This window comes from Xiphophorus hellerii, chromosome 9, assembly GCF_003331165.1.
Source record: "Xiphophorus hellerii strain 12219 chromosome 9, Xiphophorus_hellerii-4.1, whole genome shotgun sequence".
Taxonomy (NCBI): Eukaryota; Metazoa; Chordata; class Actinopteri; order Cyprinodontiformes; family Poeciliidae; genus Xiphophorus; species Xiphophorus hellerii.
The window spans coordinates 18,965,395-18,992,997 of record NC_045680.1 but is presented as its reverse complement, the minus strand read 5'-3'; the positions used below and the strand labels follow the sequence as shown (position 1 = coordinate 18,992,997).

At 39.7% G+C, this 27,603-nt stretch overlaps 1 protein-coding gene across 1 annotated transcript; it reads left to right on the top strand.

The window, feature by feature from the left end:
* Positions 1-181: 181 nt before the first annotated feature.
* fgf22 (fibroblast growth factor 22) lies at positions 182-27,603 on the top strand. Its single transcript, XM_032571131.1, has 3 exons — positions 182-1,288; positions 24,018-24,121; positions 25,562-27,603. Exons 1-3 carry the CDS (start codon positions 922-924, stop codon positions 25,754-25,756), a joined length of 666 nt encoding a protein of 221 aa, XP_032427022.1. The 5' UTR covers positions 182-921; the 3' UTR covers positions 25,757-27,603.

Sequence of the window (27,603 nt, the reverse complement as noted above, 5' to 3'; positions counted from 1 at the left end):
CTCTGAGAGGAGACTACTGAAAGGGGACGATACTTGGTTCAAACTTTCTCATTTGTATGAAATTGCAATGAATGGGCGCAGTGGCCTCCATCCCCCACCCCTTCTCCTTTCAACCCCCTAGACGCTGGCCCTGCCCAGGATAAAATTCACGACGGCTCAGTCAGTGCCGGCACAGGGGAGGTGGCTGACTGACTGCACACAGCAGAGCATGAGGCCGGTAGCTTACTGCTTCGCTGCCCTATGCTAGCTCTCACACACACTCACTGGCTTCTGCTCACCCTGACACACACATACACTTTCCTCCCTCTCTCACTGTCGCAGACTCACACTGGTTGGTTCCCTCCCATACTTGCTGCCTCTCTATTTCCCTCAGTATCATACACACGCACACACCCATGGGAGCACACACACACAGAGTCAGTCACCGGCAACTCTCATTCAACTCTCTCTCAGCCACGGGTCAGCAGCTCAGACAGGCAACTTGTTTCTATCCAGCTGGAAAGAGCAGAGCAGCGCAAGGTGCACACCCGCACACGCATAAAGATATACACTCATCCATTTGGACTAAACTCAAGAATTACACTCATGTTTATCCTTAAACATCCTTGGACTGTATCTACAGACCACTGAAGAAGACTTCAGTTCAGGGAGGCACCAGAAGGATCAGAATCAAAGATGGACTTGAGAGAGTGGACTTCATGTCAGGAGCTGAATGAGTGATTTCAAAGCTGAAGATGACAACCAGAGAGACTTGCTTTCAACCCAAAGTGGAGACTGACTATCAGTGACATCCAGAGGATCTGTTGTGATTACCATTCCCCTCCCTTCGCTGTCCAGGACTCCCACCCTCCACACTGACATCTCTTGATCACCAGCATGCCTACAGCTTGCACAAGGTGCACCTTGGGAGCCTAACCCACCATGTGCAGATGGATGACATCCGCAGCTCATCTTTGCCCTGAACTTACCCTCAGAACAGCCACCACTGCCTCCTTCACTGGGACGCTCATCCCCCAGCCCAGTGCATCCTCCTTTGCCCTGGTATGCCTCACCCTGCTCTTGGTCACCGCTGGCAGCGGAGCCTGTCCTTCTCGAGCAGGGCATGAACCCCTTCAGGGGCTGGGGAGTGGCACCAACTGTTCATGGACTTTGGAAAGGCACACTCGTAGTTACAATCACCTGGAAGGTGACGTCAGACTGCGGCGGCTTTATTCTGCCAACAAGTTCTTCCTCTGCATTGACAAAACAGGAAAAGTGGATGGCACCAGGCGAAAAAACTATGCCGACAGTAAGTAGCTTCTGAAATTAGTGTCAGTGTACCCTGTGACATCCCTGCTTTTATGGCTGAACTTTGTGATTGATTTTATAGTTCATGGGAATCTACAAAGTTTATATTACCAGTGAACTATTTCTGTGTGTTTAGAGCATGGGAGAGGCGTTGCTAAGTGAGAAGGGAATACCCTTGTGTGGAAATTGACTAATGGGAAAGCAGACACTGAGGAAAGACATTGAGCATCAGTTGGTGTGGTGCATTAGGGCTGGAAAAAAGTCTCAGTGTTACTGGCAATTAACGTGTCAGAAGTATGGTGAAAGTGCATCAGGTCTTAAGTAAGCAGGTTTAAACCACAGCATAGTTTTTGAGAACTATAACCCAGATTAGATTTGTAGATTACAAATTATGCTCTTGGTAAACATCCTAATTTGTGCATGCAGGTAGGCTTTTTCATAAACTTCTTCCCCAAGTACATGTAGTGCATCTCCCAAGCATCATACGCATCGCCTCATACTTGTTAATACTGCAAGTCATCAAACTGAATGTGCAGTAAAGATGCAACTTAAAAAAATATGCTCTGGTTACAGGTAAGTGTACGGCTTCACCAGTGTGCACTCTCTTGCTATTTTGTCTGTTGCTACATTGCATCTATAAACCATGTATAAACATGCCATTCCATAACCAGGTTTGTTGACAGACAGACAGACAGAGCTAAATAATAAAAAAACAAAATATGCAATAGACTTTTTTTATTTTCTGTCATTTTGACATAGTCTATTTCCACACTATGCCATCACACATCAAGCAGATGAATACATGTAACCTTTTCTCCATGGTGACAAAAATCACTGACTGTGGCCTCAGTAACTACATTTAAACAATAAATTAAATGATTGCACTTAAATGATGAACAATTAACCTGCTTTTAACTGACTGCCCAGTCTCAAAAACTTCCTTTTGGTTTACTTGGATCTCTATTGTGCACCCTGTTATAGGCAATGAAATGTTTCAAGTGGGATTGTTGCAAAAGTTAGTGTAATGAGGTTTTGGACTTTTGCCTTGAACAGATGATTTCATAAGGCTGTTTTGTTGCTCTGGAGGCTGAATCCATGCTCTGCTGTCAGACTGGAGACTGGAATTAGAAGCACCTCTTCAGCGAACATTTTGAAATCAGGGAACATATCTCCAATTGAAATGATCAGAAGTCGGGCATAATCTCTGGTCAAGTGGTTTCCTGATTCTGCCAATACTCGCTTCAGCGAGAGGAAATCTTGAAGCATGCATTCCATCTCCACCAGGGGTTCAGCTGCACTGGTCTGTGACATGCAGTGGTCACAGCCGTGCTCCAAAAACATCCATAACTGTCCAAGATACTGTCAGCTTCTGGTTAGCAAGATGCATTGAGTATGGTATACAGGCCAGGGGGGATGTTCAGATACTTGCCTGGAAATCGGTTTTGTGATTCAAATATATTTATTGTTTTCAACAACAAGTTATTGTCAACAGAGCAGCAGAGGCATCAGAACCATCTTCAGCATACATTTAGATACAACATATTGATCAGTCAGCTAAGTCCAGTCAATGTAGATGGATGTTTGCAGCGCTCAGGCCTGGGAGTTTTTATTTGATTGACTTGGTTACCTCTGCTACGCACTCCATGTGCAAAGTGGAAAATGTATGCCTGACTGCACCAAGTGGTCAGGAGTGCGTATTGCAATCTGCCAATTTGTCAAACAATGTGATTTCAATGTCACCATTTAAAAAATGTTTAAAGGCAAAAAATATTAACTTGATCCCTTATCTTATGTATACGTTAATATGAATACGAATTGCTTCAGAAAGGCCATGTGTTACACCCTGTTTCTATTTATTGCAATTCTAATTTTTATATAAACCAGTTGAGTCTTACTAAATCTAACAGGTAACCCCTGATTAAACTGATCTGTTGAAGTCACATAATTGGGTGATTGGTTTGTAGAAAACTGGTTAAGAACATTGGATGTAAAATGGTACCAAATGCCCCTTCTGGTGGTATGACTTGTTCAAAAGATCCGGTCAATGACCGTCTCTCAGAGATTATTTAAATCTAGAAAACGTGAAACTGGCCAGGATCTAACAACTCCTTTATTTGGTACAGACTGACTCAAAGACAAGACAGCCCTTTTATTCATCTAATATGTGTGGAAGGCTGGAGCACAATCTCCAGAAAATGGCTCCAGCCTCTTTTCTCCTTTGCCAGTCTGTAACCCCATTTAGCATCTTCGCATTACTGTTTTGCCACTTCCTTTTCCTGTTTTGTATCAGTTTATTTAACCTGGTGTGTTGGATGAAATATATGGAAAGTTTATTGTATAATTTAATATAAATTTTATATTAGTCTCGGAAGACTTTATATAAAACACTGCTTGGAGTATTTGTAGTACTGATCCTCCGATACTCCGAGATATCTTATGGATATATTATTATCCATAAGGTAATATGGATAATATTTCATATCATCTTCCATATTTCCATAGAGGTAAATATGGAAGATAATTACCTCTGATCACACCAAAGAACTCTGAGTGTTCTTGCTGATAGATAATATTTATAGGAGTCAAATGATAAGATATAATAGAAATATTATATTAACCATTTATTGTCAAAGCTGTTAAAAACTTTCCTCCGTTGTACCAGAAAAAAAAAATCAAAAGTGCAAAAGGAGGAAATGGCATCGACGTGAAATGACCAGCAACCATCCACAGTGCCTCCTATAGTTCAGCAACTTTTCCAAGGAGCTTGATTATGCATGAAGCTGTTTCTCTAGACAGCCCATCAATGAACGTCTGTTAAAAGCTGGACAAAGCCAGATGAACTAAATCTGGCCATGATCTGACCTCCCTCTCCATTAGTCACTGGCTGACCGAATGACTGGGTAGTCTTCGGAGAGACATTTTTTGCCTTTGACGGTAATATTTATGTATTTGGTAGTTATTACCTTTTTATACAAGTAGGCGAGTCAGATTTTCCATTCAGCTACTGAGGGAAGAGCAGCTGCTGGGTCGAGCTGACGGGCCAGAGAGTCTGCTTCCACTGTTTCACCGAGCAGACTGGCAAATACTTGTTAACCTGTCAGTAACAGTCACCTGGCAAAGTCTTTAAAATCCTCTAGTAATTGCATAAACTCAAGCTGAGATTAATTACCCCTGTCTTAATTCTGGACCAGGTTGTGGCATTACTCTTTCATCAAAGGTGACTTATGTCAGCTACCGTAGGAAATAATTCCACCCAACTATTAAACAAACTTCAAACTAAACAACTGAACAGAACTGTGGGCTGAAAGAATTGTCGAATTTGTCTGATCTAAGAGAAAATAAGAAAAGAGGTTGAGATTTTGAATCTTACGGTTTTTCTTCCAAAAATCATTTACACCTACGATGTTGAATAACATGTTGTCTGTTAACATGTTATTTCCTTATATTCCTCCTCCATTATCCTTTCCTTTACTGGAAAAAAACAGATTTTTCTGTGCTCACACAGAGTTAAAGGATGTTTTAGCACCCTGAGCTGAGCACACTGCCAAACAAATGGTCATGAAGGCTTTGCTTGTAATTTACCAAAATGGAACTTGGAGTTAGTCTGTGGTTGTGCATCTCTATGAGATCTGGTTTAAGACAGATAGGGAGGTTTGCAAACTCTGTAGAGATTGAAGTGTCACTGCTTTGAAGTCTTTAGCTTGCTCTCACACCCTTGTCAACACCGCTACATTACCGTCTCACCTCCACCCCACTCAGTTTTTCCAGCTCCGACTCCCAGGACCCTCTCAGGTGCAAAAACAGTTGGAATTAGTCGACAGGCTCTTTGCTAATTGAGGGTGGAAAATATTGTATCAATCCCAGTGGAGCAGGGGCATGGAACAGCTGAGAGAAGAGACGAGAGGGAAGAAAGGCTGACTTAGATGGATGGAGGGATTATAGACTTGGACACAGTTGAAGGGAAATGCAAAACTTGTTTGGCACAGGAGCGTGCTTTTGTGTAATGCTCTTCAGTTCGACTGCAGCAGAAGTTGTGAGCATGATTGTATGAGTTTTTCACGTAAGCAGTTTGATAGTCTTTCAAAGAAACCCCCTCAAAGCAGGGACAGAGGGGAGTCTGGAAACCCTTCTTGCGAAGTGATGACATTTCAGCACCGTCGCAAAAAAAACAAAAATAAAAAAAACTAAAAACCTGGAGAGGACAGGCTAACATTTGTAAAATCTCCAAAGTGTTCCAAGAAAAATGTTCTGCCTTGAGAGCACACATGTGGAAATGTACACAATCACACACTGAAACACAAACACTAACTCCTCAGATAGCCATTTCTGAAGTTTGTTATCAGAATCAGGCCAGTTGTGAACGGTTTTATGGTAAAGTGTTTGTTGATAAAACCAAATAGATAAAAATCTAGGACTAAACATAGATCATAGTTCGTATGATTACAAACCACTTTATTGTACAAGTTACTATAAATAGATTTTCAGAGCACAAAAGTACAGTTGTTTTAGGTGCCAAAAGGGAGGACTTCAACATGTTTTCTTTTTAACCTATGTCTAAGACGAAAATGGGGAAAAACACACCCAAGTGTTTAGAAAAGCAGCAGAGGCAGGTACACATCATATCCTGTCCAGGGTCATCGGTCACCGGCTGCTAATTAGACTGAGCTGCAACACAACAGCTGCACTGGCACGCCCAGCGACTGCTTCATGATCAATTACAACAGTGAATGCTGAGTCAAGTTTCCCTGACAGATGAAATTGTGTGTTTCAAACTAAGGCTTGTTTTTACTCATTCTTTTCTTCTGTTTCGTTTCATGACTCTTTTTCTGGCAGGTCTGTCTCTTTGCTTCATGTTTTTTAAATCCCATCTGAAAGGATGGCGTGTTGCATTTGGGTGGGTAAGACTAGTTATATCAAAAGAAATAAGGTCACTAAGCCCAAGGTACGATCAGCAGTCGCAGCTGCTTAATCCAGTCAACTGGAATGGTGGCTCCGTGAACTTAAATCCATATGGCGCCGATTGACAACAGTGCCACATTCATTAGTTCGAATTATTATGTACAGCAGACGCAATAGATATTGATCAAATCGATATTTTCCTTAGTTTAAATATTGCTGATGGAGTCATGGGCATAAAATTCACACCACATGATTTCAGCAACTCAGGTAATTCTCACATACAAAGAAATCAATGCATTTCATCTCACAAATAAAGTTATAGGCCGCAGGTGTACAGGTGTGAAACACACTTGCAGAAATTTCTTAAAAAGTTTACGGAATAACCTTTCTTGTTAATGACATATTCAAGATGTTTCCCACGTTTCCCACTCTTAATACAATGGAGAGGAAACTAGTCCTGTCCATTGCTCAGTTGTGATTTTGAATCATTCTTCTACACGGCTCTTTGTCAGTGCTCCTCGGCCCTTTAACAACTCTTTCAATAACTCTTATGACTCTATTTCATATTTCTATCTGAAATCTTATGAGAGACGTCTGGTCTTCGCTGCTTTACAGTAAAATTTATTCTTTCCACTGTCAGATTTTTTTCTCCAGCAACAAACGTTTAAAATATTTTGCAACAGTAAGTATTTACTTGTGAATGAATCTTTGTGCAATGTTTTGCCAGTGAGAAAAATTTAATCGGCTTTTGATATTGAAGCAGAAAGGTTTCTATTCTATTCTATTTTAAGAAAAAGGTAGTTGTTGTCTTAACTTTCTATGTGTTGTTTTTTTTTCACATAACATTCTGAATGCGTACTTCCTGTTTTGTTTCAGTTCTTTAAACATGCTTAATTTTTTGTGACAAATCCATTTTAAATTCTTTTTGGTTATGATTTTAACCTCTAAATGATTGTTTAGCCTTATGAAAGACTTACATAAAACTGTGGGAATTTAAATCCTTATAAATGAAAAGATGAATTCCCGAGGAGTTTCTGCCAGGGCCTCATTGAACTTTGGACCAGCCCTGCAGCCCCCATAAAAGAGACGTTGCAGAAGTCATCATGGAATTACTTGAGCTCTCTTCTGCCTCTGCAGCTGCTACTTTCACAGCTGGGGTGTGTTGTATTTACTGACTTTCTCGTGATGTGCAACGTGTTCCTTTTTGAAGCACCAGTTTTCCCGAGTTCGAGAGCATGTTTGACTTGGAACAAAACCCAAAGGAAAAACCACTGCCGCGCTGAAATATGTTGTGGAAATGTTTCAAGCCTGTTGTCGGCGGGGGGAAGCTGTCTATCAAAAAAAGGAGAAGCTAATGTGAATCTGAGCCTCATTAAAGAAGGGAGGAGCTTCAGAAACACATCGCTTTGCTCCACTTTATCTCAGAGGAGTAAGAAAGTAAAGAATTGAATTAAATCTTGAAAGAAGGAGGAAACACGAGTTGATTATCGTTATTAAATTTTAGGTTTCCTTGCACAGGGTTCATGCAGAAGATCATAATTCATTCGAATGAAATTTTGGTTCTGTGTGCTGCAGATTTTACAAGGGAAAATTCAACTTACTCTTAATGCTTTTAAGTGTATCTTATTCAGACCCCTCCTTTCATCTTTGCAAGATTCTCAAAAGATAATAAACCTGAGTTTAAAACGAATTATGTAATATAAAGAACAATTATCCCAACAACAAAAGGCCTTTTTTAAAATCATAATATAACATAAAATTCTTTTTAAATTTGTGGTCACCAGCCCATGCCCACCACTTTGTATCATGATCACACATATTGTCCCTTACATTACTGACTGCACTTTGAAAGTGATGCATTCATGTAGCAAAGCAACCTGTAGAACATCATATCTGTTCTGCTCTGCCTAACATTTTTTTATGTGCAGTGAGGTTTGGCCTCTCATCAGCCATAGCGTAATGTTAATTCTGGTGAAGCTCTGGGGATCAAGTACAACAGTCCCGGAGCTAAGGAGGGAAGCACCTGGCTGATAAAAAAAAGTGCTTTGGTTGTTGAGTCAAGAGAATATACATGTTAATGAGGCTAGTTGGAGGACCGGGGCATGCTCTGCTATGCATTGAGGTGGAAATTAAAGGCTAGAAGAGTGCTGGAGTGTTTCCCATTGCTCATTAGTCATTAAGGTTCTCCTCTGGGTTGTTTCAACTGTGATGGCATTTTTGTAAAAATCTTGGATGGCAGCAGGGGAGAAATATCTTTTGGGTTGTGCTTTTCATATAGCTTCAAGTTACTTACTTCTTATCAAAATCAAATTAACACCTGTCATATTATGCTGAATCTGAAAATTATAATTTAATGTCAGTCACACGTGCATGGTTGCTGAATAGGAATGCAAAATCCTTCGCACAAATGCATGCGCTATCACTTTCCTGGGAACTCTGCAGGACAAGAGTGTCAGTGTCAGTCCAATTAGCCCAGAGATCCCAGATCAGTGCCAACTGGTTTCTGTATCCTGAATGGGTTCACAAAATGTAGCAATTAGTAGCTAACAACCTTTAGCAAGCGTGGCTCTGGCTCCTCTCTTGAATTTAATGGGTTCATCAGCAGGTTTATAGAGTCTGACTCTGGCCCTGCCAGCTAATTTCTTTATAACATTACACATAGCCATGGATATCCTGTGGGCGTGAAGTCACCACAAAGACTTCACAGTGTCGGTATCTAGCTACTCAAACCCTAAAGCTATTGACCAAAGATGGTTGCACTGATGTTCTAGAAGTTTGTAAGAAGCAGACAATAACTTCTAAAGCACAATTTAACGTGAATGTCGCTGATTCAAGAGTAAAAGAGAAAAAGATGGAGGTCCCACTCTTTGAATTGGGCCAGAAAAAACAAGCCATGTAAGCCTGCCTCGGCATTACAGCGCATTCCCGCACGACCAGACTTTGTTTTCTATCCAAAAGCAGCTGCTTTAATGATTTAGGCTTTAAACACCAGTGTAACGAGCCACTGCTAATTACAGTGGCGCAATATAACTCTGAGCATGGTCATAGCCAAGAAGTAAGTTTTGAAATCCAGAGAAGGAGAGAGAGTTTGATGTTTTACTCAATGGGAGAAATTTGGTGTAGTTCTTTGGTAAAAAGTATAGTTATATCTACCATTTGGAAACAGCTAGCATTACTTCCTGACCACTGCATGTCTGCAATGGTATTCAAATGCTGGTGAAGGAGTAAGTCTGCCGACATGTGGAAATACACCTGGATTTATTACCTGCATATATAAATATGCTGTAGTAATCCCTTCAAGACCAGTTTAACCCCGAGAGACATTAATGTGGGGTAGTATATAATGCCCTATACCTGGCCTTTTGAATATAGCAGAGCACCTGATTTACACTCACTGTATAATATGGTCCACAGTATAAGGAAGCTGTGACAAAATAAATGCAGACTCTCTAAGGCAGCATATCTGAACTTCTCCTTTTTTTCCCAAGGAAAGTTATAAACCAGATTTGCACTGGAATTTCAATATACAGTACTTCAATCTGTTTTGAAAACCTCAGTAAAATATCCCTAGAGGTCTGAAAACATGGGCAGCTGATGATGACTGAAAACTTGTTGATTTTTTTGGCAACAGACTTTTTGCAACTTCAGACATACTGACATGCAGTTAGTTATGTCATTACACCTAGAGAAAATATTTATCCTGGAGGGAAATTGACTTAATCATCGATAACGCATCCTGCCTTTTCAACCCCACTCTCAAGTCTTTGGTAGCCTTTTAAGAGTGGCACACAGTGTGTCATTTAACAAAGCTTGTCACACTGCAAGAGCAGGGTATGATAGTGGCTCCCATCACACTGCATGACTTGTTGCTGCAGCAGAATCATGTCAGATAAAACATACCAGTCCATCAATAAATGGATCGCAAGTTAGGCACATTAATCTGTTAATGTTGAGACTCATAACAAAGTCCTGTTATGAGTTTGAGGTGAAAGTGGGACAAGAGACAGTGGTAGAAAAGCTCATGGCAAAAAAAGGATAAATATTAGATGAACACTATAGATATAAATATCAGCTAACCACACTGCACCTTTTTCTCAAAAACATGTCAGACAATTTTTGTCTTAGGCCACATTTGGTTGAAAGAGAGCTAAATTTCTGGTTGGTTGAATCTGTCACGGTAAACAGTCAAAGCTCACAAACTTTTTTTCTTTGAGGAAAAATACTGACTAACAAAAATGGAGTGAATCCTTTTTAAAGGGTTTTCTTGTAGGATTGCCCTATTTGAGTTTATGAACAGGTTCAAAGACACTCTGCAGGGCAATTATTGTTATAGAGTAAAGGTTAGATTACCATTTGTAAGACCGAAGTTGAGTTGAGTTGATTTCTCAAACTGAGAAAGATTTTTTTTAATTTTTTTAAGCTATAGGTTTTATCAGGTTTCTGATGTACTCATTGACTCTTACCATTATTTGTTTTAAATGCAAAAAAGGTATGTTGCCATGAAAGTTGACATTGGCACCTGGTGTAACTTTTGAGACAAATACCTCATCTAGCCAAATTCAAGATGGGTTTAAAACTGTTCATAGAAAAAAATAAGATGGTTCTTTGCAACAAGTTAACCAGTTACAAACTAAGGCTCCAAAATCAACTAAGTGACATGATGGCTGTGTGGGAAAGCCAGTTATTCAACTAAATCAGCAAGTATTTGAACCAGTGCTGTGCCAGGAGCACATGAACAAGTCAAGACTGGGGGGAAATCTTTTGGAAACTGAGAGTCTGAAACCTGCTCTTGTAGCTCCCCAAAAATATATTACATATGCTTACCTCATAATTTGAAACTTTCCCCATGTTTAATATGAACAAATGACATTGCAACATATGTGTCAGAGAAAATAAGGAACAGCCAGTCTAATGCAAGTCCTGGCACACCAACAGACCTCTGAACCAGATTACACAAACCCAGACATACCTGCTTTTTATCTCTGAGGCCATTTCACTAAATGAACATGAGCAGGATGTAAGTATCATGTCAGAGCACAGACTGTGAGTCCTTGTGCATTCTGAATGCATGTGTCTGTGTTTATCCTTGTGCCATTGCGGGAGCACAAAATAAACCCTAAACTGAAAAAGATGTGCATTTCTGTTCCCTAAAGGCTAATATGAACCAGACCTTACCATGGGCTTGGCTTAGGCACATTCGTGTTTGTGTGTTTGCGTGCACGCTGACACGTGTGGGCTTGTGTTTATATGTGTGTTTTTCTCGTCTGGGAGGCCATGCTCCTCATTACAACTCAGAGGGTGGCACAAAGCAGTGACAGAGGCAGCGTCCAGTGTACTTTATCTCAAATCGTTCTCTGTTAATTCTCACTTTGTAGTTCCAGCACTACTACTACAATACCTACTTTATATTGAATGAAAGAAAAGATCAATAGATTGGCCATCAATAGATTGATGGTCTAAGGAGCTGCAAGTGACACCTTAGACTTTTCTCAATGACTCTTAGAAGCTTTGGCTGTTTATAGATCTATTTTTCTTGTCATTAGATTGGAAACTATATGTTGTTTTTTTAACGCACTTTTCTACAAGCATCAAACATCAATGATGTCTGTCCTCTTTTTGCAAAACCACAGTGTTTTTTAGCAATAAATTAGATTAAGGTAAATAAGATAAGTTGTCTTTTTACAACTAGTCATGTAACATTTCTTGATTAAACCAGTTTCGTTTTGCTTTTTTTTGTGCACACCAGTTTAGAATTTTATTTGTAAAATAAACAAATAAATAAATCAAAACCATGTATCATTTCCATCTTCTCTACAATTATGATCTCCCTTTTGTTACGCTATCGCATAAAATTTCAAATAAAACACAGGAGACTGTGAAAAGATCAGGAAGTATGAATACTTCTCCACACACAGTACCCGATCAGGCACTCTGTCTTCCACTGTCTCCATTTCCCTTCTCTCCTCCCCTGGAGTGGATAGGATTAGGGTCAGGGCCCTTTGGCCAGTGGAGCAAATGACAGCTTTGGCAGGAACCTGATTTCACTCTTGTGCCTTCTGTCAACTCCTGTATGCCCATCTCATTTTAATAATGTAAATATGGGGCAAGTTCAGGCCACAGAGAATATTCTGTGTCCTGGTGCTCAGTCACTGGAAACTCTCTGCACACCTGAGCCACACATGTGCATACTTAAAGTCCAATGGGCAGGGTTTGCAGGACTCTGCAAACCAAACCAGATTTAGTTTGCCTTCTGGCTGCTTTTGAATGGTACTACATACAGACAAAAACCCGAAACATTTTGCAGAGTTAAAAGCTCATAACGCACGAGTGGGATTTGGACTTTTATGGGAACGTTAGGAAACTACAAATGTATCCACACTGACACAAAGAACTTTGATTTTGAATTATCATCTATCATTGTGACTTTAAGTATCATTTTACTTGTCTGTTAGAGACTAAAATCAGATTCACTATGGTGGTATGTCTAGTGAATAAACATCCCCAGTAGTTTAAATGCCGCCTCATTGGTATGTTACTGAAATAGTCTTCTGTGGCTTTCTTGAATTTTATGCAGTGGAAACTGTTTCGGTCTACTTAAATTGTATTTTGCAAGCCGAAATCCTATTACTGTCATTTTTATTGCTGTATTGGTCCACATGTGTTTTTTTATGTATTTGGAATTAATTATATGACAAATGAATTAAGGATAGGGAACAGCATAACAGCATCTTAAATGTTTTGGATTAAAGCTACATTTTATAAGTTTCTCAATCTTCTCTAACTAATTGTGGTTTCATGACTAAGTATTTACAAGCAGAAAGTCATTTAGTGATTTAGGTTTTATGAGGGGTCCTCTACATCTCTTAAGACTCAAATGGCCTAAGTAGTTATAAAACCCAAAATAAATAAAACATTTCTAAGACAAAGTTGTGTAGAAACATATACAGCTAAATTCAGCTATGTGCCACCTTTGACAGTGTTGTTTTGCTATGTATCTCAGTAATTAAATACTTAACTGCAAAAAAAAAAAGATATGCAATGGTTCAGGTACATGGGTAAATGGTTTGTGTACAGATGCTTAAGGGTTTAATGGGGGGTGAAATGGCAATGAATTTAGGCATGAATTGGCCTGAAGTTGATATGAATTGTGAGTCTGAATGATTTTATAGCAAAGTTATTGAATTTATCAATGTTTTGTTTAATACAAGAAAGCATCACAGTACAGAGCAATGTCACAGTTATCTTTTCTGGCCTTTTCTGGTCTGAACAGCTGAGCAGACCTGCTTACTAACATTTAGTTACACAGACAGTGACCTCAGTTTGACGTGAACAATGCCACCATCCTTATTGCCCCTTTCCACACACAGGAAAACACAGACGACGTGACTCACAAGCCTCACTGCAGGCAGGTCTGGTAACTATGTTATGAATGTGATGCATGATTTGGAGGCAGTTTACTCTCCGCTCCTGATTAAAGAAAAGCTTTAATGATCACTATGACTGTGCCCCTCTTAGAACCATGTAGGACACAGATGAGCTCGTGGAATTCAGACGAATGACTTCATTAACCTTTTTCACCTTGCTATCCCAAAGCTTACTACAGCAACCCTCAGCCCTGCTGGGTACCCACTTCCTGAAGTTATCCTCTTATGTTTCATTTTCTGCCTGGCTTGACCCCATTGGGCTTGTAAATTTGGGGTTTGATGAGTGGGGGGTCTGATTCAACATCCTGGAGGTCCCTAATGAACTGATTGATGTTCACTAACCTACAATCACTACTCATCGTGACCACGGAGGCTTGTGTTTTAGCAATGTACCAACTATGCAGTTCATGCCGTCAAAGACAGACAAGGTATCTTAACAATTATGCAGTCTAGCTGTGTGGTAGTGCAGAGAGATGTCTGGGATCTTTGTTTTTCAAAGTGAGATTCTCTTAATGGTTTATACTCACTACCCTTCATGGTAGCACATTTGCCAGGAAAAGCAGTTCACCCACTCTCACAGGACCGCACAGAGGTATCCAGATGTGGAGGGTGATTTTAGAGTACACGGGTCAGCCTGTCTGGGGATAAATCAGACAGACTAATCTGTCCTGTGAGGGGATGGGGGGTAATTGGTCACATTTGACCCCCCGGACTTGAGGACTGTGGGAACGCAGGCTTTATCTACCAGCGGTAATTGACTAATGAAACACTTCCGCAGCACCCTCCGCCAGATTGTCATCCACCGTTTGGGTTAGGGTGAGGCATGTGCATGCATGTGGTTGTGTGAGTGCGGTTGACACAACTGGGTAAGAGCAGTGTGTGGGTGTGTGTGTGTGTGTGTAGTTTATAGAAAATGGCAGGATGCGGAACTCCCCTTGGCCATCCACGCAACTTATCAGCAGCATCAGCCTCTTTATGCTTGCAGCACAGTGAGACTTTGACAGACCACACATTAATGATTGTGTGGTTGTCATTACAGTTTAGATTTAAATTTCAAGTGGAAATGGTTCATTTGCTTCCAATTTGGTTTAAACCCATCACAGAGGGCAACACAATGATGAAGTACTTTAGAACCACAGGTGCAAGCTGGCATGCTCTGTTGGCCTGCAGCTTGTGACTTCGCTCAAATTTTATAGTCGCTTTGTGCGGATGCCCACATTGATTGAAAGACAAGAAACTCAGCATTGGGAGAGCGAGGTGCGGGGGTGGGAGGGTGTTAAGAAAAAAAAAGGCTAAAGTTACGGTTGCGAGACAATGTCTCTGAGGTCCCATCAAGTGAGCCATTCATAGATGCTGGCCTACCAGTTTGTGGAGCCAGGGAGACACTCCGATAGAGTGGGGCCCAGGGTGGCCTCGTCTTTTTGTCCCAAGCTGACCCCTGGGCTCTAGCCTGGCCTCTGCGCCCCTCACCTGGTCTGTCCCAGCGCACTGGTAAGTGGATACCTGTAATTTGCTCTAATGGCCTTTGAAAGACCTGGCTAGGCTAATCCCTGGAGTGCTTCTCCCGGTAGCACCACGTGAGAAATAGTGGGGGGTTGGGGAGTGGGCTGGGGACCAGCCTCTGGATGTGAGAGAATGTCACCCGTCGCAGCCTTGGCTGCTGCAGGAGGGAGTCTGGGAGTCAGCTTTCAGCAGATCACTGCTGAGTTGTTCACAGACTCAAAAAAACGTTTCCCTGGCGTGTAGATTAGAATGTCATCTCCTCTTTACACCTTTCCTCATGGCTCAATACAACAGGAAACGTGAACTAAAGAAATGCACTAATCTGCGTTGGAAATGGTTTACTGCTTCTCCATGTTTCTGTATGTTACTGATGAATGTGATGTGCTCCACCAACAATAAAATATGTCAATATCCCAATGTTGCAAAGTTTCAACTAGGAAAGGAATTAAAAGTGACTTACTGTTAATAATTATAGTAATGGTAGTCCTTTAGCTAAAAAAGCAGGACAAGAGACACAAATTCCTTTCAGGCTCATCTTTGCTGTCATTTCTTCAGGGATTTAAAGGAATGTGGGAAGAGCAAGCGATACTTGGACAGGGAGGGTCAGTCTTCCACCAGTCTTTTCTCTGTCTTCCTGTTCTTTCCATCCATCGTTCTTCCTTATTTTACTAAAAGGGTGGGCCGCATGCAGGGGATTGCATTCAGTCGCAAACCGCTCCTCAAGTGTCCCACTTCTTCAGGTTGGTGGCCATTATATTGTACCCATAAAGCCAAGCGTACGGGCAGATTCAAAAAGTGACAGCATATTTATGTCTGCGAAATATCAAGTATGCAGGAAAGAATGACTGAAGCCCAAAGTGGTGCAAACGTAATCTGGTTGCTTATTTACTTCAGTTTTATTTGATTAGATATGATCAAAGCGCACACTCTTTCTTGCTAAATAATTTTGGAACAGTCCTGAATTTCAGAGCAAAAGCAGTTAAAGGAAACATTGTTCAGACTCCTAGAGTCATAGGTGATGTGTGGGACAGAATTAGATTGCAGGAGGAAAAGGTTTTGGATGCTGGTCTGGATGTACCTCCTTTTACTAACATCCACTGGATAAAGATTGTCCTACTGTTCTTCCCTCCCATGCATACAATTGTCTATAACTTCATAAAAAGTAAGAGCAGACTATCTTAATGTGATTTCTCTTTCAGTTTGGAAGTCAGGTGTTTCCAAAGTGCCCAACCCTTTGCACAAAGTAGAAATATCTCACCGCTGCTAAGGGATGAATAAATCACGCTGGTCCTGTGAGAGTTGTAAGGTACAATACATTTCCAGGTGGACGAGGGGGAGGTGGGGATGGGGTCGGATTGGGGTTATGACCCAACCAGGAAGTAACTAGACTGAAAAAGAGACTAAAACACATCAAGGACAGATGGACAGTGGAAGACATGCTGACAGATGGGAGTCCAAATAGCATGGAGAAAGACAGATACAGTGCCCCAGAAACAAAGAGGAAGGTCGGCGTCGGAGGGGACGCACACACATGCTGCTTACATCAATGCATATGAAAACAAAAAAAACAAAATTATTTCTAAAAATATAAAATAAGTTACTATTTGAAAGAATTAACAAATGTACAAATTATCATCATTCAATGGACAATTTTAGCCTAATAATTATGCTAACAGTCCCATTTAATGCAAATTGTGATCAGCAGAATGTCTTACGCAAATTCAGATATATCCATATTAAGGCAATCAATACAGATTACACTAATGTTCATTTGCAAATAAAGAACACTTTTTTTGTACTTTATCAAAAACAACATATATTTAAGATTTTGTGATGACAGAAACCTAAAACAAAACAGACACAGAGAAATTGTAAAATTGTCTGTTGTAGAGGTCTTTAAATGATAATGGGCATGAATTATTTAGAAACATAATTTTTCATGCCTTCCATTTTTGCAGTCAAACCAAATGCAGTCCCCTTAGTGATCTCTGCTGTATCAAGTCCATTTTTCTTCAACAATACATTTGAAAGTGTGCAAGAGGTGAAAATTGATCAGAAAAGTTTAACTTAACAAACGTACAAATTTTTGGAAACCAGACTAAAACTTTGATCATATTTTTCAAATACGTCTGGTATTTCTCATCCAAGAGCATGTATATTTTTTTCTGAGGAAAATGAGTTGTATTTTACTAGAGCATCGTCATGCAGGAGATTGAAGATACAAAATGATTGTGGGGTGTTGCAAGAAAGATGGCTATATAAAACAGACAGACAAGAACATTAGCCTTATTTTTCCTTTTCGAATACACATTCCAGATATTCTTTATGCAGACTCGCTTGCCAGACACGTGTACATTCACACGTTTGTTGGCACGGATGCTGCAAGTGTACAATTAACAGGCTTGTAAAAGTTGCAAGGCAGACTGACACAGATGTGGGAAGATGATCATCATTTCATGCCTTGTGGACCTTTACAGCCATGCCCACGTGACAGATACGGGAGGTAATAATTTACCCTTTAGTCTCAGGGAAGTTTGTGATCCTTTCAGAAACACAAAGAGCTTCCAGATGTTTGGAAAATGGTTGCTGTTGTTCATCTGCTGAAACTTAGATTAATTTACCTTGCCAACATGTGAAGAAATATCTGGTTTTAAATGTCATTGAAAGGAAGTGCGATATATGATCTTATTTCATCAAAGAAGCTAGTATTAGCTAGAGGTCATGTTGAGGTCCATGTCAGCAAATATTGCACCGATATCCTTACAGCGTCAGTATCCCAAGATACAGTGATCATATCCGGTTATCATAACCTCCTGACAAGACTCTCCTTCATTTGTCAGTGAAACACAAGTGTTTGGATATGGGGAAATTGAGATAAAGAGAGAAGCTATTGTGTGTCCGTTTGCCTCTTTTAGAATAAGCATTGATGATATTGTGCTTCCTGTGCGTGCGCTGAGATACTCAAACAAGAACAGTGACAGCGAGGCATCTATTGATTCACTTATTACCAACAATCTGTCAACTATAATCACTGATTTGTTGTCAAGGTGTGAAAGCTAGTGTCTACCCCAATACAGTAGCAGTGACATTTTAGACCTTACTAAATGAGTGTGAAGCGTCCATTTCAGTTCATTTCAATTCAGTTTATCAAGCGCTTGTGTCATCTCCAGGTAATTCACAAAACAAACCTATCCAATTAGATTAAGCATCAATATACAAACTCTATTTAATTAAATACAATCAAAATTCAATCCTGGTCAAGTTCACTTTATTACACCCACTGGTAAATGAAAAACTAAACTAAACTAAACTAAACTAAAATAAAGGACATATGGCAATAGGGGAAAGTGGATCACATCAAATTGTTAACTTCAAATTAATATCTGACAGGACATTGCTCAGTGTAAAAGGTCACGTGAAGCCATTGATCAGAAGTTTGAAAAGGAATAAGATTGATGTTTTAATTGATTTCAGCTCAAACTGGGATTGTTACATTCACATAAAATCTTCACAATATATGTACAAGTTCACAAATTACCATTTTTTATGTGCTTTCACCACCAAACAACACACATTAGTAAACTAATTTGGCCAATTTCCACAGTTTAGTCAAATTACGCTGATCAGCTCAATATGTTGATTGCATGTCCGCCTGGATAATTCTCAACTTGACGTGGAAAAGAAGCAGAAACACACAATCATTGCTGTTTTTGCACAAACAGACTGTAGTTAAATTGAAAAGGTTGCTCTAGTCTTTTGGCAACTTACCAGACCTACAAGTTGCAGCTGATCAGAAGAGCTTTTGTAAATTTAGCTGGCATTTGGAGGCAACATCCAATAATCGAAGGTTATAAACCTGAAAAAATAATTCATACAATTCTGACTACCTGGATTATGTTTAGGTTATGAATGTATGTAAATGTCCTTTGCCAGGAGTTCTAAATTGTGGCATTATTTTACATTAAAGGTTACATGCAAGTGTTCCTATCATTACACTATGAAGGCCTTCATGGGGTGCTGTTTCTCATGGTAATCTCTCAAGGTGTTTAAAGCCATAGTGAGTGATGCATCCTTTGTCCACGCTGATACATAGGCAGCCCTTTTTGCCCACTACCAGACCCTTCAAGGGGGTCGTGGCAGATCAAAGATGTTGGTCACAGCCATTAGGCCTGGCAGCCCTAACCCGACATGAAAAGCTTATTTTTTGAAAAGAAGGGCAGAAGAGAAAAAAGAAAGAAAAAAAAAACACAACAAGCCCCTCTTCGTTTAAAAAGGAAGCAAACTGTGAAATAATTGAAAAGTTATGTTAATCAAGAGCAGGAACACAGCAGGATTCCCAAAATTCCCAGGCCTTTGCTCTGGTCGAGAAAGAAGCCATGGGCAGAGGGCTGCTCAAGGGGCAGTACAAAAAATTAAAGAGCTCGGAAAATTTGCAAGGAAGACAACAGGAACGAAAGAGCTGAAACATTTCAGCTTCCTTCTAGATCGACTGAGGCATTTTGCTACGCCGTGGTGCCCTTCATTCAGAACACTTGTTCATTAATTAGATCTTGTCCAGCTTTTCACCTCACAGGTGAGCAACAAAGACTTGATAGGGGGGCGGTTTTTGGAGGCTCCTTCCCCCACCGCCAAACCCACCATCATCCAGCCAGCACCTTCACTCTGTACTCCCTCCGGTCCTTCTCCCTCCTCCCCCACCTCCGTACTGTGGTTCTGACAAAAGGGAACCCAGGGAGAGTGTCTCTTTCGTTCCTTTCTGTCTTTTTTTTTTTTTTCTTCCGAGGTCAGAAAAGGCTTCAATGATCTGACGATGGGCTAGCGTCCAAAATACGGGCGACAGAAAAAGAAGAAAGAGTAAAAGAGAGTCTGGGTAAAAGACTTTTTCTGCTTTAAAAATCTCTTAGAGGAGAAATAAATGGCAAGTCCACAGTTGACTAGACACGTATAGTGCAGGATTTGCTTGTAATGGCAGCTTGAGCTTATTGACAGTCCCAGCCAAAACATGTCAAAGGTTAAGAGATCTTGCCAATTGCAAGTGGGGAGCCAAAAGTGCCTTTTTTCTTTTGCTCAATGGGGCCATCAGTTGATACTTGCTCTGCAGAACGAGGCAAAGTGGTGACCCACGGATCCAATGGTGAAAAGAGTTATTTTGTTCTCATTGTTTGTCTTCCTTAAAGTGATATTTGTTCAAAACTATTGAATTATTTAGTAGCTTAAGAAATTGTAATAGTTTTTGAAATACAAGCATGATTTAATTAGATTATAATCAATGTCCCAGCTGTTTAGTCAAGAGCATATACTACAATGGATATACACCTTTGTAAAAATTGATGGATTTAGTGACCATTAAATTGAGACCAAGATAAATCATTTTGGAACTTTTTGCACATTTAGTATATGTTTGATTTTGTAAATCAGCTATGAAATCTGTAGATCTTTTAGATGGGAATCTGTAAAAAATATGAAGTTTGATTGCTCTAGTTTAACGCCATTAAAGTAATACTTTGAAGAAGCAACTTTTACATTATTTTCTGCATTCAGTCTTCTTTGGGACACACTTTCTTTGGGAAGGGAGGTGTGTCCTTTACACCTTACGGCTGAGCACACTTACAATCAGATAGATGCACTTTTTCTTTTATTCCATCTGATTTTTTTCCTGCTAAATTGTACTGCATAAACATCACATTGACCAAAATTATCCAGGCATAAATCGAACATTGTATGCAGTCATTAAATATCTGGCTTGACTTAAAAATAATTTAAGATCAAATTATGTGCTGCATTACTGTGTTATCAAACTGGCACCTTTTGTTTGTGTTAAATCCAGACTGAAGTGATATTTGAAACTCAACGGTTTGGAAAACTCTTTAATAGCTTAGAATAACTCACTCTGAACACAATGGTGTGACTTTTCAAATGGTGGCCTGTGAGTTATGTGGATCTCCCTGGTGTTTATAGATGTGTGGTCAAGCGTCAAGGGCCTAAGTGATTCCTTTAAGTGAGAGGGAAATTCCCTCTTGCTTCTACAGATCTTTTTCTCATCTAGCTTAGCAGGAAGCAACAGGGATGAATAAAATGTATTTTTGAAAAAGAACCATAGCTAGCATAGTAATTTAATAGTGATCACGTAAAAAGAAGCTCAAAAATCTAAATTATTTTGCACCTGCTATGTCATGCTTTTTAAATGAACTTAAGCGTTTTTCTACACTATGTTTAAAACCCCCAAAAGACACATTACAATAAGCAGATTTGACAATTTACACAAAAATTCTAGAAACGTCTCTGATGTGACAAATTGGGTCCCATGCTGTAGCTTCAAACACCAAATGGTGGCAATTACTGCTGGCACCACTTTCAGGCACCAGCGGTTTTCACTGGCCTGCACTAATACCCCATAAACCCTTGCAGGACCCTAATTTATCAACCGAGCCTTGGCTTATTGCTTATGAGTCGCTTGCACGCTTCAGGTGCCACCACAGAGCACACCCGGTATTTGTAAACACAGAATGGAAAAGAAAAAAAAAAAGAAACCACACACTTTAAAGCATTAATGTTTCCTCTGAGGATCAGAGGCACCATAAGGGTGCAGCTGGGGAGATACCTGGATGAACGAAACCAAGACATTCACACCTTCCTGCAGCTGTGCCCGAGTCGAGACAAGGCATCGTTTACATGTTCCTGTCAGGGAAAAAGAGAGCTTGAGTGTACTTGCCTTGCTCTTCTTCATCTTTTTAGTCTTTGTACGTTTGTGTGGATGGCTGACGCAGATGATTTCACATTATAGGCATGACGATAACTAGGGATGTGGAGAACTGGAAGATGAAAAAGGTTTGTAATTAATACAATGATAGTGGTAAATACATATCAGTGATGTGCGGTGAGGTTCATACCTGGTGAGGCACTGACTTGATCATAATCATATTTACAAATATAGACCCCCTGAATGTTATTGTTTATTTAAAGAAATTTTGCGCATGCGGACAACGCTGGAGGGCAAAAAGACAATTATTTTACATGTCATCCATAGCCGCGCTGCCGCCGTAGAATAATTCCGTTGACTCAATCAAACTTGGACATGTAGGCATTATTTATTTCGTGCTGTGCTCCACAGCAAAGGGAAAAAGCGTTAAAGTGCAACTCAAAACCACGTTTTTCTCGCTCTCTATATCAGAGCAGCTACGCGCAGACTCGCTGCCATATCAACTGACAACAACGCCACAAAAATAACCTAAAATATTTCCCACACAAAGAGCAGAACATTCAGTCTGTGGCAGTAGTATGGTTTTAGGCCAAATGTTTATTTTGCAATTATTAATAAGTGATTGCTGTGGTAAGAGGAGAAAACTAAAACAAAAAAGTTCCTGGAGAAATTTAACCGGGGCCTGCCAAAGTGTGCCTGTCGGTTTGGACCCAACGTCCTGATGCTAAAAATTAGCATCAATGCTAAAGAAAGCTGCAATGTAATCAATAGCATGTGAAGAGTAACAAGCATGTTGACAAACCTGAACTTGCACCATTCAGTATGTTAAAATTAGTGTATAAGCTAAGATTAGCCAAACCTAAATGCTGTCAGTAGCATGTGGGGTATCATTCGAATTGCTGTGCAAGACAGTGCCCTGACCAGATAGAAAAAGATAATGCAAGGTAATATTATTATCATAAGAATCTGTCAACAGGACAAAACTTAGCCGTCCACTCATAAAATCTTGGGTTCATGCTAAAGTGTGCAAAAAGAAAACAATTGTTGAAAGAGACCCATAAAAAAGTAATTCTACAGTTTCCCATAGCCCACACAGGGGACACAGCGAACATGTGGAAGAGGCCTCTCTGCTAAAAAGATCAAACCAAAGTTGAACATTTCAAACTACATGGTAAACCTATGTGTAATAAAATACAATAAATAGCCATGGGCACACAATTCGCGCAGCAAAACATGGTGGTGTCAGTGGTAAGCTGTGTGGGTGCTTTTCTTTAGCAGCAACCAGCAAGTTAATAATACTAATAATAAAAGAAAATGATTGGAGCAAAAGTTTACTGTCCAACAGAACAGATCAAGTACAGGTCCAAGGCCAAATTCAATGCAATAGACATAGAAAACCTTTAAAATCGATGTTCTTTGACTCACTCCATCCAATATGACTTGCAAAAATTAGCATCAATGCTAATATTGCTCTTATGAGTAGAATGCATTGACATATTCTTTTCTTTATCTGTGCAAAATATAAATTTATATTTTAGATTTATATTTGTAAAATAAATCTAAGCATTTACACTATGTTCTACTGACTTTGTGTATAGATTCTACACACAAAGTGTAGAATCTATACACAAATATGCAACAGATATCAGTCTAATTTTCCTGCAAGTACCTGCATGATTCACAGTAACAAAAAAGGTTTCACATCAAGGCAACCACATCAAGGTGTCTTTTGAAGGTGTAAACCGGCAAACAACCACTATCTTCTTCAATTAACTCCTTTTCAGGATGCTTGGAGGCAACCACAGAAACCTTCCTATCGTGGCTGTGGCCGCTATTTTCTTATGCAGATAAGAAGCAGACCACGTGGCACTTGTTTGAAATCTCTAAGTGGGTTGGAGAGCCCACTTAAGTAGCAGAGACACATAGGCTTTATTTCCTTTAGTAAACAACACTTGCAGGAGCAGGATGAAGTGTCACATCCTGAGGAAAGAGGTTTTTATTGATGCATGTAGCAAAGCCACGTGGAATGTGCAGGTTCAGACTATGGTATGCTGCAGGTGTGTATTTGCTACAGAACTTGCATCATATCAAGAATCTTCCACGTACATTATTGTCTGTCTTACGGCAGAGAGGCTTTTGATTGTGGAACATAGAAAGCCTTTTTGCCTCTAACCCAGACTCTTGTCCCTTCTTTTGTTTTTCAGGCTTGATGGAAATCCGATCTGTCAGTGTGGGAGTTGTTGCCATCAAATCTGTCAATACCGGCCTGTACTTAGCAATGTCCAAGAAAGGCACACTCTTTGGATCGGTGCGTATACAGCCTTACGACATTGCTTCTGGAGGTCAAGACTTCCAGGTCTAGTCATTGGGGAGGGTGGAAAAGGTACCCAAGATGAATTGCATGAAAGCATTTTACAAGAAAGCCAAGAAAGAGGCCAAAGTGTCGCACCTCTATACCTGCTCCGAGACTGACAATACCTGCATCCTCAACCAGCTTGTTACACTGTCAAAATAGATGATAGAAAAAAGAAAAGAAAACACTGGACAGGGACAAAGAGCCAGCTGGGCTGGGACTTAAGTGGTTGCCAATTGTTGTTTGGCATAGCAAGGTTTCAAACGTAATCACCTTTCATTGTTAAAATCAGACACACTAAATGTGTGATGTCTACTGCACTAACATCTTAAAAGAAATATCAGTCAACAAGTACTGATACGGAAAAGGGACACACACTGCACTAAAACTTTATACATTTAATACACTGGGGATTCAGAAACTTCAAGAGATTCAAAGAAGGTTCATAATAACCAGGCATCACAGTGAAGATCTTGTTTTGGCAGCATGATGGCAATCTGGAACATAACACCAGAATGTCTTGCAGTCATAAGAGGCAGGAAGTGCCCACATACAAGTGGATTGGATGTGGTCTGGATTTTGTACCAAAAGAACGTCCTTCCAATAAAAAAGATTAGCAAAGGATTAGTTTTTAAAAATCCTCCCAGTGGAAAATTTAGCAGTCAGTACTCAGAAACTAGATCACAAACTATTGCTACCTACTGAGAAAGCAATGAACTGAGCAAAATAAGTTTATTGAAGATTGTTTTGGGTGGAAAATTAGTCCAAAATTGTAGGCACACTTTGGGCATACCAAGTAGGCATTTTTTAGGCATAGCCTATTTGAGTACTGTTGCAGCCCATGAATCTCAGGTTGTGGTTTCTTGAGCATGACAATCAGTTTTCTATACTTCAGTAGTCCCAAAAGTCACCAGAGCTAAATTAAATACAACCAACAAGTGTGTTATGATACCGTTATGTCAAGATAGGCAAAAAATCTCTGAGAATTATTTCTGAATCTATGTTAACTTTATGCCACACAGAAGTAAGGACGATCAAAAGTCCAAAAAGTTTTGATCGCGCACCAGTAAGCTATACCTGATGAAGTGGCCAATGATTGTACAATAATTCTTTCATTGATTATTATCACCAATGAGGCACATTTACTTGAGGACCTTTTAATTCTCACTATTTTTAATTTAAAAGTTGACATAATAAAGAATATCTGAAATAGGAAAATACATCCCTTGCAACATCTGCAAACACCTGGAAAATCTCTCAGTGCAACAACAGACCTTGACCTTTAAAGGACTTCTTGGAAGCTGGCCTTTGATGGCGCAGCCGGAAAATCAGTCAACGTTGAGATGCAGACCTTTCTGTTAACATCCTTAATCGTCTTCCTCTGTCTGACTGCAGGTGACGTACAGCCCAAGCTGCAAGTTCAAAGAACGCATTGAGGAAAACGGCTACAACACGTACGCCTCGCTTCGCTGGAAGCACGGCGGCAGGCAGATGTTTGTTTCGCTGAATGGACGCGGGAAACCACGGCGAGGTCACAAGGCTCGGCGAAGGCACCCGTCCACTCACTTCCTGCCCATGCTTCCCTCCTAGGCATGTCTGAACTCGTCCAGGCAGCTGCCTGGCTCACCTGCCCCCTCACATTAGTACTGATCTAGATGTGACAACAATCTTTCTGTTTTATTTATCCATCCTCATGTTGCATAAATGTACATTTCCTGAGCTCTGTAACATTTTAGAGTTAGAATATCTGCTTCTTAAGTTATTTTCTGCATATTTCAATGAGGTTAATATAATACAGTGCAGTCCGACAAAAGGAAAAAAATAGTGTGTTTTTCTTCACAGTTTCCACATTTGGGTGTGTGTGTGTGTGTGTGAAAACTGCATCGAAAGATGTGAGAGGCATTATGTCTACAGATAGGTATTAAGAAAAAGAGCAATTAGAAAATTGTTTTAAATCAGAGTGAAAGGTGAAGACACTGGGGTTTTGCTCTTTTCATTTTCAAGCAGGTTCGAAGATATCAAAATCTTAAACCATACACATCATTCAGTTTTAGGGTTTATCACAGATTATGTGAACAACCTTCAGATTAAGATTATGTGAAACAATAATAGTCACTTCTGTAAACTAATTGAAGACATAAAATTCAAATTAAATAAAAAACTAAATAAAACAACAAATAAAAAAATGTGAAAATATGTTGCATAACATCATAAGGTGCAAAATAATCCTACAGTACATATTGCATATAGTAGTAGTTTACTGTGTTAAGCACTACTTCATATATTGGTGAAACGTTGTATTAAACCATTTTTATGTTGAATTGGGTATTTCTTACTTTATAAGTCAAATCACAGTTTAAAAAGAGGAATGAGTTGAATCTAAGAGGTCATGGGGAAAAAAAATCTGACAGTAGGGGTCTGGTGCTGGCCATTTTGCCCCTTTGTTATTTCATGTGTTTTTAGTTTTGTTGATTTAAAAAAGAAAGAAATGGTGTAAAACAGAACATCTTCCATGGGATGTTTCATACTGACCCTACATCTATTTGTTCTCCAAAGGGATATTTTCTACCATGCTTGGGCCATTTTATTTGTGAAATATAACAGATCATGATCCCTAATCAAACTAAAATACTCAAATAACTTCAATTCAACATGCTTCGTTGCATGACTTTGAGTATATAATAGAAAATTACTTTTAATAATGAAATTTAAAAGAGGGTGCCAAACATCCCCAAAGTGGGTACGGTTTGATGCACGGTTGGTACAGAGCATACAATCCTATTTTGTATCCTAAAAAGTCATGAAGAATTGCAAAAGCGTTAAATCATGAGCTGATATCATTTAATACCCTTTGTATACGTCTGTGTATTTCTGTCAGACCTCATCTAACTCTCAGCCAATAGATGATAGTTTAAAAGGCAGGAACATAAACCACACAGCATGTCCCTAACTTGCTGGTACTGTACATGTTTGTGCTGCAACACAAACATGGTATTCCATATGGAGCAGACTCCATAAACCATATACCACCATAAACATTCAAGCTGAGTAGTAAATAGTTTAATCCATACTGCCTCTCTGTAAAGACTTGCTAACCCTAGAAAACACAACTGTTGCTGATAGAACATTTAATATATTTAACACTATTCTTACTCTTTAACTCTTAAAGTTGATGTATATTGTTATTTTTGACTCTTTTGTTGGACTCCAAGCAAAATAGCTATATTCAAGTTTTATGTTTGGCTCAGTTTGTATGATATTACTGCTGGATATTGGTACATTAGTGATCCACTTACTGTATGAAGCACAGCTTATTGGTCAGTTGTATGTAAAGTTGCATCCTTAGAAAACAATCCTAAAATCCATCTAAGCTAAGTCATTTGAGTGCCTTTGTGCAAGATGAGTTTGGTAAACCTAAATAAAATCTGCAAAACTCA